The following is a 14,849-nucleotide window of genomic DNA, read 5'->3' as shown; positions in this document are numbered from 1 at the left end:
GAACTCACTGGGATGTTCAAAGAAATAAAATGCCGCAGAATATTTAAATAAAGTCTTGACCAAAATATGAATCAATATTTAATTATTCTATCGTGTTAGGCATATACAGATTTGGGGCCAGATTCTCTAAGCTTCAAAAGTGATAAAATGAAAAGTGATAAACAACCAGCCAATCAGCTCCTGTGTGACAATTTTCAAACACAGTCTGTGACATGGCAGGTAGCAGCTGATTAGCTGGCTGTTTATCACTCTCCATTTTATCACTTTTGAAGCTTAGAGAATCTGGCCCTTGTACTGGTAATGACAAGCACTGTTAGAAACTGTCTTGTACTCACTCATACAAATACGCTGATTTCTATAAGAGATGAAAGCTGACCATGCAAGTCACAGCCTCAGGCAGCCATACCATGGGCTTAGGTCATTTACATTGGAGAAATAAACAGTATTGATTGTCAGTATTGTGCCTTATAGGCTACTTCACACCTAGAACTTTTCGTTCACACTGACACAAGACAGTATATTTCATTCATATGACTGGCCTGGTTATTTAGTATTTTTAGGCTACAATGAAATAATGTAAAGGATCTTTTATCCGATCCCCAGTACCCAGGATATTCAAGAAAATCGAATTAAAACAAGTTGTATGTATGAATTTGAAACTACAATATTTACAAATGAGACATTATTTATTATTAGCAGTAATTTAAATATTCTGCAAAACTTAATAGAAAATATTTAGTAATTTACATCAGGCTTTGTCCAATTGGGTTTTAAAAGCTAAATTCCTTACCATATATACATACATGCAATGCATACATATATTAGGGTTAACATTTCCCCTCGCAACCTTGCAAAGACACATCCCCTCGCATGTCCCCGCAGCAGGAGAAGTCATTCGATGGTCGCCGACCAGAGGCCGAATTCGCCTCACTCCGAGTGAACCAGAATCGGGCCCTTAAAACATTTGGGCGCAAGTTGTTATGGTATTAACATTCTGATGATTTGATTGGCTATAGATTGTTCTAACTCCACCCACTTAATCACTAGCTCCACCATATTACATTTAAACTCTACTGTTCTGGACCAGCATAGATAAAGTGGAGGAGAGCAACTGTCATTTTTAAATGTGTTTTAATAGATTTTATTGGTCCTGCTCAATAATCCCTAAATTACAGAACACTGTTGCTTGCTGGAGAGTGGTGGCTTTAAAAGCATCTGATTAGTAAATATGCAGGTTACACGAAAATAACAAGTATTCCCATCAGTGGGCACACAGGGATTGGTTGCAATTGATTTTAACCAATCCATGTGTGCCCCTGATGGGATTACTGTTTATCCTGCTGCTATAGTATATCCTTATTCCAGGGCACATCTCCCTCAAATCTAAATTTCAAAATAAAATATACAAAGCGGAGGAGGATGGTACACATGTACATGTCTTAGATTAGTAAATATACCACCCCTTATGTGGTTTCATTTCTGATAAACATACATTCGTTTCCAATTTTTTTTTTTATTCCTCCTCCACCCAGTAAAATCTTGTAAATGACGTAATTTGGTTAAAAATATAAAGTGCAGATATTCATGGCGTATATATGGAATTGTATTTTATTGATTGTTTTTTATAAAAAAAAAAATGACCCGCTTTTCAATATCCTAGTTATACAATGACAAACATATTTAATATTTCATATTCAATACAAGCATTTCATTACAAAATGATTTTCTATTAATTAGCTATTGACGCGTCACTTATAATTTGAAGGATGTCTAAAGAACTGAAATATACAAAAATTAGAGTAAAAAGAAAAGTAAACTCTGAACTTCTTCATAAAAGTCCCCATCCTGCACACCAGAATACTAAACAAACTTTAGGGGGATATTTATCAAAGCTTGGTGAGACATAATGTGAATGAACATATGAACCTATTCTGGTTGCTTCGATGGTCGGGCTGTACACATTTTTGCGCATGTGCATACAAACGGTGCGTTTCCTGGCGAACAGGGTGCACGCACCCTACACAGCGGGTGGAGGTGGAGAGGGGTGTGGGATGCCAGGCAGCCTCATTACCATATGGGAACGCCCAGTGTTCCATGGCTGTTCCCATGATGGACAGGTGGGCAGCTTACATCACCGGATGTCAGTTGCTCGCCTACTATCCCCTGAGCGAACACGCATATATAAGTTTGCTCAGAGCAACCTTACATATGCGTGGGCCTTCGCCATCATTCCATGGTCGGCGACCATCGAATGATGGGGGTGGGTCCCCAGAGCCTAAAGAATGGATGTTTATGATAAACATCCATTCGTTGCCAGAGCAGGCGGACCAACTCTGCAAGGGGGGGGTGGGCGTCCCTGCATTCACCAGGCGGGGTTTGGTGGACTCGCAAGCCTGTGAATTCGCAGCCTTGCGAGTCAACCAGAATAATCCCCATAAAGTACCAGCCAATCAGCCCCTAATTGCCCTGTTACAAGCTGTGTTTGAAAAACAAGTTAAGGGGATACACCCGGAGCGATTTTTGGCGATTTTCTAAGTGATTTGTCTAGATCGCTTAGAAATTCAGTACAAATCACTCAGTGTGTACACCCCATAGCCGTCACCGGCTCAGATCTCTAGTGCATGCAGGCAAAATCTAACTAGATTGCCTAGCAAGTGCATACACAATGATAGCTAGCACAGATCACTTAGCACACATCGCAATTTGCGTATAGGGCGATCTAGACACCGGGAAGTTCAAGGGAAATTGCCTACTAGATCGCTCAGCACAAAAGGTTAGCACACATGTCAACGTGTTTGATTTGTTGTTACTTTATCTCTGTCAAAGCTTTACATAAATACCCTCCTTGTTTTCTAGACATTACAGTTTTGTAGGCAACAGGGCACCCTTGGATAAAATATCTTGGAGTCTCAGGTGACAAATCTTTTTAACCTCATTAATGCCCTTCAGAAGTTCCGTTGAAGGATCATTCTGAAGGCGAGAGCGTAATTCCTCCATTATTTTTCTTTTGTCAGACATTTTAGCGCATATAACGAAGGGAAATCCAAACTTCTCCTTGTATTGAGAGTTCAGAAGGGCCAATATCTCCTGTTCTCCACCGGTAAGAGAAGTAAGTCCAGCTTGACGCTGTTCATGTTGTGATTCCAAGGTCAGTGTTCCACTCGTCAGCTCTCTCCCGGCCAAGTCAGGATGACACCTTAGGATCCCTTCTTTACCTGCATGGGAAACCAAAAATAAAATTTAAAACTACTTGGCACACCTTTTCGTAACCTGTTGGTTCATGAAACGTCCACCAGCACTTAACACTTGTACAAATATTTGCAAATTGTCCTCACAATACCTACCACAAAATAGGTTGCCATTTATTTGAGGGCTACTAGCCAGGTCTTTGTTGGCAGGGTAGTGATTATATGGCAGTAAACACATTCAGTCACTACACTAGGTAACCAGGAGAATAATGCAATGCGCTTGTGGAATTTATGACTTCCCTGGAGCAAAGACAAGATAAGAAATTGAGGATATTTCCAGTCTTTTCAAGTAAGTTGATGAAGGCTTTGATGTACCTTCAGCCACAGAACTTCTCCATTCTTATTCTGCTGTGGTTGGTGGAGACGACTTGAGACTATTGTTGAGCACTAGGAAATATTTACTAAGGTAACTGTATGGTTGTTACAGGGCCCTAGTACAGTGGGGGAGGTTTGAGCACTCATTGCCTGTAAGAATAATGTAGCATTGACTCATTCACATGTATATTTGTTTTTTGTATTCACCAGGATTCTATAAAATCACCAGAGAAAACACTTATTGTACACGGTTTCGTGTTGGTTTTCGAAGTGTAGTGCACATAGTTTTACAATAGAAACCATTTCTATATTAATACTCATTGGCAGATGCGTTTTATATCACAACATTCAGATTTTGTGCTACATTTCTATGGTATTGACGTTGCATAGTCATACTGCTTATTTTGGTGAGGTGATACCTGTTTACCCCAATATTTAGCAATAACTTTCTGGCTCAATTCCCATGGGATCAATGAATGAATTCATATAAACTCACTACAGGTTGATAAATTCAGATCTGGAATATGACTAAGAAAAAAGCTGATGGGGGGGGGGGGGGGGGGAGACGTGACGTGTAGGCGGGGCCAGTGCCTCATGTACATGTACAACCACTACACTCTGGGCAGAATTAAGGCTCCAGTGGGGCCAGGGTACTTAAGACAAGGGGGCACTAAGGTCTAAGTAAACATAGGAACACAGCATACATACACCCAAAACATACAAACACAGTATACATACACCAAATGCACACACACACGCATAACATACATACACCCAACACACACACATCATACATACAGTACATACATAAATACATCTCTTATATATTTGGCTACATCTGTCACTCAAAGTGTGTCTGAAGCTGTAACGCTGGGTGGAGCCTCTGACTCACATGACAGAGAACCAGCCCAGTGAGCCCACAGTCATAGGAGGGACACAATGCTCTGCTCCTGCACTTTCCTTTTAATGTATGATTGCCATCACCTGTGTTGAAGCACCTTTCCTATCAATTAACCTGTTCAACACAGATGGAGGTAATCATACATTAGGAAGAACGTCCAACGGCAGAGCATTGTGTCCCTCCTGGCATAGGTCATGTTGGGAGGTATGCACAGTGCCAGACACCATCTGCCTCCACATGTTACCCAGCAAAGACACAGCTACTCACCAGACACACCAGGTGAGCGCCCCACATACCTCCCAACATGACCCTCTCCAGGAGGGACAGAATGCTCTGTTTGTGGACTTCCATCTTAATTTAGGATTGTCATCACCTGTTTTAAACAGGGTAATTGATAAGAAAGGTGTTTAAGCACAGGTGATGGTAATCCATAAATTAAGAAGAAAGTCCAGAAACAGAGCAATGTGTCCCTCCTGGAGAGGGTCATGTTGGGTATGCACCTCCCTCCCTCCCCCCCCCCCATTCACGGCATCCACATGATTAAATGGCACATGCAAAACACTGACATGGCTATGGTCGACAATGAAAAAGGTTGACAAGATTTATTTTTCACTTCCCCGCGCCCCTCCCACGATTCGCTGCACCCACATGTCCCCCCGCGACCCCCCCTCCCGCAATTCACGGCATCCACCCACGACCCCTCCTCCCGTGATTCGCGGACACCCCTCACCTCCTCCCTCCCCCCCACCCCCTGCGCGATTCACGGCAACCCCAGGATTAAATGGCACATGCACGGCTATGGTCGACAATGAAAAAGGTTGACATGAGTTTTTGAAGATTTATTTTTCTTTTTTTCAATGTTTTCATATTCATTCTCATGTGTCGACATGGACACCGATGAAGTGCAACACTTATGTCAACATTTACATGTGTTGAACTATCTGTGTTGATTTTTTCGTGTAGCAATTTTTTTCCAGTGACAACTATGAACTATGTGCACGTCAACCTACACATCATCAACCAATTCTTTGTATAATATATAACACCTGTTCTGTTTTACTGTAGGTGTTTTAAGTCAGATCTTTTACTGCTACTATTACTGTTTATGTAAATGCATTCTGAATGACAGCAACATCCTACCATCCTTCTACAAGAATATATAACCAACTAGGTGATTCATCGCGCCCCGTGCCCCCCCCCCTCCCGCAATTCACGGACCCCCCGCGCACCCCCCCTCCCGCGATTCGCAACCCCCCCTCGCGCAATTCACGCCCCCTCCCATGCTTTGCGGACCCCCGCCCTCTCCCGCGATTCGCCGACACCTGCGCCCCCTCCCTCCCTTGATTCACGGCACCCCCCGCGCCCCTCCCGCAATTCACGGCACCCCTAAGCCCCTCTTTAGTCCCCCGTATACTCACACACCCCAATCACTACCCAGCTTCCTGCTCTCCTGAACCGTAACTTCCACCACTGGGGAGTCGCTGACGCTGTTTTGCCCACATGCCCCTATCATGCCTCATAGCCCAGCCTCCTGCTCTCATGCACCCGAACTCCCACCCAGTAGGAGGAGACACTGACTAAGGGCCACCATCCTGTACTCCTGTACTGCCACGCTGGACCCTCACCCACTGGCAGAAGCTGCACAGTATCTCCCACCCTCCAATTTAGTCCCCCTTATGCCCACACACCCCTATCACTACCCAGCCTCCTGTTTTCCTGTGTCGTGACCTCGGCCAGTGGGGAGCCGCGATGAATCACCTAGTACATACATACACAACAAACACACACATACATACATACATACATACGCACATACAAACACAGAATACATATATACATATGTACACGCATACATACGTAAATACTTACATACATACACACACAGCATTCATTAACACATGCACTACACGCACACTATTCATTTATTAACAGTTTCTTATATAGCGCACACATATTCCGCAGCGCTTTACAGAGAATATTTGACCATTCATATCAGTCCCTGCCCCAGAGGAGCTTACAATCTATATTCCCTACCACATGTACACGCGCACACACAGACATTCTAGGGTTAATTTCTGTTGGGAGCCAATTAACCTACCAGTATATTTTTGGAATGTGGGAGGAAACCGGAGAACCCGGAGTAAAACCACGCAAGTACGGTGAGAATATACAAACTCCGCACAGTTAGAGCCATGGTAGGAATGGAACCCATGACCTCAGTGCTGTGAGGCAGTAATGCTAACCATTACACCATCCGTACTGTACATACAAACACACAAAGAGGGCATACATACATACATACACAGCATACAATACACACACAGCATACATACATACAAGCTAGGGTGGTCAATCCTGGGATCGGCACTGATGCACCACTGCCAGCCACCACCTCACTCCCAGCGGCACTAGGCACCCCAGCACCGCTGCGTTGCTGCTGCCTGCCCCGCTCCCAGCCACACTGCCTGCCAATGTCAGTAAATGTGCAGGGCGGGTGTGGGGAGGTGCCAGCATTTTTTATTTTATTAGGGAGGACAATCCTGGGATTGAGCATTTTTCAATCCTGAATACAATACAGCACAAACCAATAGAGAGAAGGATCTGGAAGCTGGAGCTGCTCCTGATGTGGCTGCACATGCTCAGGTAGCTTCCTCAGCTACTGCTAGAGAGCCTGCTGGCTCCGGAGCTCTCTGGGACAGAGGTATTAAGCCTGGTAAAGTAATAAAGTGGAAGGTGATAATGCACCAGGCAATCTGCTCCTAAAGGCCCCCATACACTATGCGATTTGGGCACGATTTCACACGATTCGGATGAATCGGGCCGTGAAATCGGCCCAAATCGCACTTGCAGACACCCCGTCCGATCCGATGCGCGGTCCCGTGCGCATCGGATCGGGGTCGGGAGGTCGGACGGGCTGCACATAAGATTTGCTGCATCTTATGTGCAGCCCAGCCCCGGAGCCGTGCGGGGGATGACAGCGGGCGGGGGATGCCGGCTATAGAGAGCCGAGCAGGGGGAGGCTGCATAGTGAGCCGGGCAGGAGGAGGGTGACAGCGGGAGCAGCGCGCCGGGCAGGGACACACGATTAGGCACTTGATGTGCCAAGGTTTGCATATGATAAATCGCATGGAGGGTGACAGCGGGAGCAGCGCGCCGGGCAGGGAGGATGACGCTGGCTGCCGGGCAGCGGCGGGAGCCGGGAGGAACACACTAACTTGAAAAAAAATAAATGCCCATACAGATGACTAGCAAGCCATTGATTGGCTGAGACCTCTCTCAATCAATGGCTTGCTAGTCATTCTGTATGGGCTTTTTTTTTTTCAAGTTATCTGTGTTCCTCCCGTCTCCGGCCGCTGCCCGGCAGCCAGCGTCATCCTCCCTGCCCGGCGCGCTGCTCCCGCTGTCACCCTCCATGCGATTTATCATATGCAAACCTTGGCACATCAAGTGCCTAATCGTGTGTCCCTTTCCCGGGGAGCTGCCGGGTGAAATCAGGTCCGACTTGTCCTTAGGACAAGTCGAACTAATGTATGGGGGCCTTAACTGTCAAGTTACAGGCTGGAATGATAAAATGACAGTTATGAGCGGATTGACTGGTGCGTTATCACCTTCCACTTTATCTCAACTTTATCTCTTCACCGGGCTTAACCCTTTAAAGTCCAACATCTAGTCAGGCTGAACAGCCCTAGCGTTAGTATCAGATGCAGTGGTGAGACACTTTAAAATAAGAATATTAACAATTAACATCATTCAACATTCAATGTAGACCATTTTTGAATCTAGTCCCATTCAGCAGGACCTGCTCGGCTGCAAGGAGGAAGGGGGGTGGCACACACAACGTTGTGGCCGGATCCTGCAGTACAGGATCCAGCCACTGCCAATGTAATTTCTAATGCTACACAATGCCGCACTGCTGACTGTGTGAACACATACATTGTAGGGTATCTGTTTTTGATGAAATCCACGTCCCACCATCCGGTCCGGTGCCCCTGCTGCCACCCACTGTCCTGTGGCAAATTGTGAACTTGGGTTGGAGTGGAGGAGGGGGTCCCAAATTATATTATTGCACCTGGGCCAACCACCCAAAAAGTCAGCCACCGCCTATAGCAGTCGTTTCACTGGAGAAGTGGGAGGAATCGGAGAGGTTGGTCCTCTCTACATTCAGTCTAGAGAACCTGCTGGAATTCAGAAGTCTTCAGGGGACCAAAGTGGAGGCCTCTTCCGAAATGCAGCGCACGGGAATTGTGTCCGGAACTTTAGCAGAGTTGTGTCTCACTAAAAATTAGGCGCAATATGTTCATGTGAAGTGAAGTTGATAAATTCAGAAAACATAAAGGAATTATATGTCTCCAGATGTACAAATCCGATCTGATGACTGTAGTATTCGTTATATGTTATACATTGCTAATTCATCCTCTATAACATAAAAAAGTTAATAAACTAAAGCATAGCTGGAAAACAAGGAATGGCATAGGCAGGGAATGGAAAGGTCTCCCTGTTATTACACGCAGGCTCTGCATACTGGGGATGGTACTTACTGCAGGGTGATCATGATAAACAGGTCACCTTGGAATGTAATGTGCCCCAAGCTGACCCATGTTACACTGACTGCTCTTTGATATTCAGAAGAGTGTACACATTGTCATTCAGGACAAATTCCCCATTCACAATATACCCAGAAGCCCTTATTCAGCCATAGGGCCAGATTCTCTAAGCTTCAAAAGTGATAAAATAGAGAGTGAAAAACAGACAGCCAATCAGCTACTACCTGTCATGTCACAGACTGTGTTTGAAAAATGTCAGACAGGAGCTGATTGGCTGGCTGTTTATCACTTTTGAAGCTTAGAGAATCTGGCCCATAGTTATTTCCCACATTGCTGTCTGTGTGTGTGTGTGTGGTTATGAAACATAAAAAATTGTGATAAATAGCACCAATTGGATTTTCTCAAATGGATTTGCCGAGACAGAGAGCGCAAGTACACTGGCCTATGAGACCCACACAAATCCCACACCCTACAACATGACCCATTCCATTAGGTAAATGCTCTGTTCCTGGACTTTCCTGCCAGTGGCAGTTACAGAGGTTGGACTCCAGCACAGTCCAAAATTCAAAGAGAGGGGGTCACATCAACTGCCAGTGAGTCCAGCACAGTGATGTTTGGGGTGGCTCCCCTTTTTGAATATTGGACTGTGCTGGAACGCCCTCTCTGCAAGTGCCACTGGCAAGGAAGTCCGGAAACAGAGCATTTTGTAACTAATGGAATGGACCATGTTGGAGGGTATGAAATCCTGCACCTACCAAAGCTTACACAAGAGAGGCAGAATGGCTGAGGGAGGGGACACACAAAATGGCCTATGCAGACATATACACCTGTTAGGAGATGTATACTGTATGTGTGCACCTACGATAATGGAAGTACACACAGGTAAAGATGCTTCAATGATGATGACAGCTTGCAGTATTAGGTGCGTATGCTGCCATTGTCTAGGTGTACGCATATGTAGATGGATAGGGCTTTATAGCAGTGGTTCCCAACATGGGGTACGCGTATTCCCTGGGGGTACATGAAAATAATATTGGAATGGCGTAAAAAGTCTCCCGTTGCCATGGAAATGAAACGCGTTTACATCACCTCCTGTTCTGGCCAATCAAGCTCAGTCTGCACCGCTATCATTAGAAGTCTCCTCATGATTCATTGCCAGCTTGAACCACAAGCCCAAGTAACAGCTACCAGCTACAGAGACACTGGCTCCAATCTCCATCAGCGCTATACAGTGCAACACACCTGCTGACCATCCCGGCTTTGCTTGCAGTGTGGAACACAATCCATTCCCAGTGAGTTCAAAGGAGAATGCCAAGCTGAGAATTGCTGGTTAGACTTGAATGGGTGAATTTATTGATTATACAGGTAACCTAAGAACATTACTACCTAACAAAACTGCGTGGAGGGATGAGTAGAGGTGAGAGGAGGTGGTAGCTTAAGAACCGCTGCTGGGACACAGCAGCATGGCTGTGGTGGTGGTGGTGGTGGGGGTTAACCACTGAGCACCAGAACTTCTCTCTTAGGGGTGGTAACTGGGGATGTACACCGGATACTTTTGGGGTTTTCTGTTTTGGTTTTGCATCTGGATCTCCGTTCATGTTTTGGATCTGGATTTTACCAAAACCACACTTTTTTTTATGGGTTGGAAAAATCATCGAAACTGCTAAAATGACAGATTTTTTTTTTTGTTCCTACACTATTATTAACCTCAATAACATAAAATTCCACTCATCTATCCTGAACACATCACACAGTGGTGTCTTCTGAGCACTGGCAGCCATGTGTCTGTCAGTTGTAACTGAGCAATCAGACGTAGTGCTGTGTCCATGAGTATACATGCCCACTCCCTAACCCCTTCTCCTAACCCTCCCTCCAGTGTATAACCCTATCCCACACACACAGCCTAATGTCAACATTCTGCCAAACGTCAGGCTGCTCACCTGTTGACATCCTGAGAATGTTACTTGCTGACATTTTAACAATGCCAACAAAACTGCGGAACCACAAACTAGCAGGGAAGCCTTGAGCAGGCAGGGGAAGGCACGCTTGTGTTTGATGGAGTCCCATGTAATGCCAGGTGCACACCCCAGAAAGCCTCTTCTGCCTCACAAGTGAATTAAAAATTTGCCGAAGGTGCTCACTGCGAAGGTTTGCACATTATCGTGCATTATCGCGCATTTGCAATGCCCCACATTCGGGGACAGAGCCAAATTCAGACCTGTACAAATCAGCACCAATGTCTGCAGCTAATATCACCCACTCACTGCGGCTGATTCTGACTAGGACGGTCTCTATACACGGATGCATATGTTCTTCCATTTGGATGCACTCATACTAAGTAGGAATTTCATGGGGCCAGTACAGTGGGGACATGAATATGGAGTGAGCCTCTCATACAGGATGTCCTCTTTGCTTTGCTTTCCTTTCATCCTCCCCAATTCTCCTCCTCTCTTTTTGTGGTCAGGCACTTTCTCTTTATTCTCGGCCCTCCTCACTGCCCCTCCTCTTCCTCATCTCTTACTGATTATTTGGAGAAGAAGGCCTTTGCTTTTGTATATCCCTAATTTGTGTTTCTCAACCTGCTGGCAACACCTTCCTGTAACTGATGGAGTGAACGGCAGAGAAAAGAGAAAATAAATAAATAAAGAGTGATGTTGACCTAGAGCCAGGTCGGGTTGTCAGGATCTCCTGTGAGTAAACTTCAAACATGGGGCCTGATTCGGAGTTGATCGTTGTTGTGTGAATTCGCAGATCGAGCAATCAGGGCCGCCGACAGGGGGGTGCCAGGGGTACAGCTGTCCCGGGCCCCGGCCTCTGGAAAGGCCCGGGCAACTGTTCACAGTGGCACGGCACCACCCCGCACCCGCACAAATCCCAGCGCCTAGGCACGCACAATACACAGTGCAGCCTGCAGAGCGCCGAGCCTAGGATACAGAGGTGCTCAGCACTTTGCAGGCTGCACTGTGCAGTGAGTGCTCCGAGCCCCGAGTCCTGAGTCCCGGAGGGAGAAGATTCTGCGCCGCCACCACCGCTGGCAATTCATAGTAATTGGGGGGGAGGCGGGGTGCCGGCGTGCGAGGGAGGGGGATGCCGGCGCATGCGAGGGGGGGGGGGGGTGCCGTTGTGGGCCTGGGCTGAAGGTCAGTCCCGGGCCCCAACATTACTAGCGGGGGCACATGCGTACTGATCATAGCGCGCATGCGCAAGCCCAAACAGTGGCAGAAATAGCTTATGGATCGTCATCGCCCCGCAATGTGACTGACAGGAAGACGGCGTTTGGAGGTGGCAACTGGATGTTTTCTGGGAGTGTCTGAAAAATAAAACACAGGAGTACCGTTGATGCCTCCGATTCCGATTTATCCTATGTGCTGCACATCGGATCTCCAGGCTCCTTTGCGATGCGCACTGGAATGCGCATGGGATCCGATCTAATGTCAAACACCTCCGATATGGCCAATTTTCATCCGATCCATTGGGCCGATCCATCATGATGAACACAGGCCATATCGGACCTGTTTATGGGCACCTTAAGCAAGGCATGTCCATACTATGGCCCTCCAGCTGTTGTGAAACTACTTGCCCCATCATGCCTTGCCCCAGTTTGGCTATTAGTGAATGCTAAAACTATGGCAAGGCATGCTGGGATGTGTAGTTTCACAACAGCTGGAGGGCCACAGTTTGTATATGCCTGGCTTAAGCCACAATCAGGGCCGGATCTATGATTAGGCAGATTCCCAGGGGATCCAGATTCTGGCGGGTGCCCTGATCTTACTTTTACAAAATTATTATTATTATTTATTAAGCGAGGTAACCTTGTTGAACCTAATGCAAACGACAGATGTTGAATTTTTAATATGCCATCTACACACTGAGGTTCTGGAAAGTCAATATTGGTGTGTGGGTGGTGGGAGCAGTAAACTGTGGTTTTGCCTCGGGTGCCGAAAAACCTTGCTCCAGCCCTGTGTATATTGCAGGTAACTGTATTGGCCCTATAATTATAAAGCACTGACAAGTACATTGGTTCTGTGCACAAGAGGAATATTAGCAGTGATTCTTCTATATACACAAGTATGATTAGGAGGAAGGATAACTATATTATCAATATGCCTATATATCATCTATATCTTTAAACTCATTTGAAGTTCTATCCTCCAATATCTATGTCACCCTGTCACAGCAGTGCTTTTATTACCCTGTGTAGCTATTTATAACGCATATTGTTGTCCTCGTATTAATCATTCTATTTTCTCATGCCTGGTGATAGACACTGCTGATAATAATTATCCCGAGAGCACCAAACAGCCTCAGGGAACTCTGACATAGTCATCTAGGCTGCTCGCCATAGTTCCGCCTGAAGCTGGTCATAAACGTTACTAGTCCGCAGCACGGGGCTCTGGCCTCGAAGAGTTTGGGGCCTATGGAGGTTATTCTGGTTCGGGCGGCTGGGCCGTAGGCGTACGTTCCTGGTTTTTTTTTTATCTGCGCATGCGTACCTTCCGCAATGCGCAGGTGCGACGACTCCACAACGCTCACGGACGGGTCTTTCCGTGCGAAAAAACCTGTCCGCAAGAGTACGGTCACTGTGGGCGGCATAGGGGCGTGTTGAGGGGAGCGGCCAAAATAATGAAGGAAACTGGGCGTAAACATGAGCGTACACGGGGGTGTGCACAAAAAATGTACGCTGCTACTACCGCTCGATCGGAGAAAGCACCGTTCATTTCGGACACAAAACAGGCGGCCGCCAACCGCCACCTCAGACCACCCCTACAGATACCGCATGAGAGCGGACGCCTGGGTCTGCTCAGGGGCGGATTTAGGGATGAGGGCGCCCCTAGGCACAACAATAATGTTTACTAAGTAGGACAGTTTATAGGGGCAGTATCTGCATGTCCTATCCATTTACACTCTATTTAAGATGGAATATAGTACAGTACAGTGGATATTTTGCAGTTATTGGTACATTTTGGGCTGACAGTACTATCACCCATGCCAACAATCGGGTATTAGGAATGTTGATGTCTTTATCACTCTGTACAATGGGCCAAAGTTTTTTTGAAGTTTTATTCACAATGTGGCTGGCAGAGGAATATGTGGTCACCCACGGAATGATCTGAGGTGCTTCTTTAAGGGGTTTAGGGGCAAGTAATTGTTCCCTAGTAATTTTAGAAGCCCTTTGGCGCGCTGCCAAAAGGTCTTGCCATTTATATCCCCTCACAAAAAATCGTTGTAACAAGGCATCAATCTGTGACTCAGCTTCGACCGGGTCAGATACTATCCGCTTGATACGGATGATCTGGGAGTATGGCAATCCTCTGATGAGACTAGAGGGATGTGCACTGTTGCCATGTAACAAATTGTTACGGTCAGTCTCTTTTTGAAAAAGCCCTGTTTCAATATGACCGTTATTTAATTTCAAAACAACATCAAGAAAATTAATGCTATGTTGGTCACATGTGATGGTTAATTTGACAGGACTGTCACTAGAATTATGCAAATTGACATGCTGTGTGAAGTCATCAATAGGGCCGGACCATACAATCAGCAAATCATCAATGAAGCGCCGATATAGCAAAATTCTGGCATTCAATTGCGGAACATCAAAAAATAACTCCTGTTCGATTAAAAACATATAAATGTTAGCATATGCTGGAGCAGCATTGGAACCCATCGAACAGCCGTTCGTTTGAAGCCAGAATTTGCCATCGTGCACAAAGTAATTTTTAGTCAGAATAAACTGCAACAAAGAAATCAGAAAGTCAATCGGGGGGCCAATATAATCACTCTGGGCAGCCAAAAACTTCTCAACAGCCAGTAAACCTGCTTGATGTGGTATGACAGTAT

At 46.0% G+C, this 14,849-nt stretch overlaps 1 protein-coding gene across 1 annotated transcript in view; it reads right to left on the bottom strand.

Annotated features, from left to right (window-relative positions):
- Positions 1-667: 667 nt before the first annotated feature.
- URAD (ureidoimidazoline (2-oxo-4-hydroxy-4-carboxy-5-) decarboxylase) overlaps positions 668-14,849 on the bottom strand; it is a 28,755-nt gene continuing 14,573 nt past the window's right edge. Inside the window, exon 2 of the mRNA XM_083169862.1 lies at positions 668-3,215. Within this exon, the coding sequence (XP_083025988.1) occupies positions 2,860-3,215 (356 nt within the window). The 3' untranslated portion in view covers positions 668-2,859. The remainder of the gene's footprint in view (positions 3,216-14,849) is intronic.

This window comes from Crinia signifera, chromosome 2 (genome assembly GCF_055691185.1).
Source record: "Crinia signifera chromosome 2, ASM5569118v1, whole genome shotgun sequence".
NCBI classification, from domain to species: domain Eukaryota; kingdom Metazoa; phylum Chordata; class Amphibia; order Anura; family Myobatrachidae; genus Crinia; species Crinia signifera.
The sequence above is the reverse complement of the archived record's forward strand: the minus strand, read 5'-3'. Positions and strand labels throughout refer to the sequence as shown.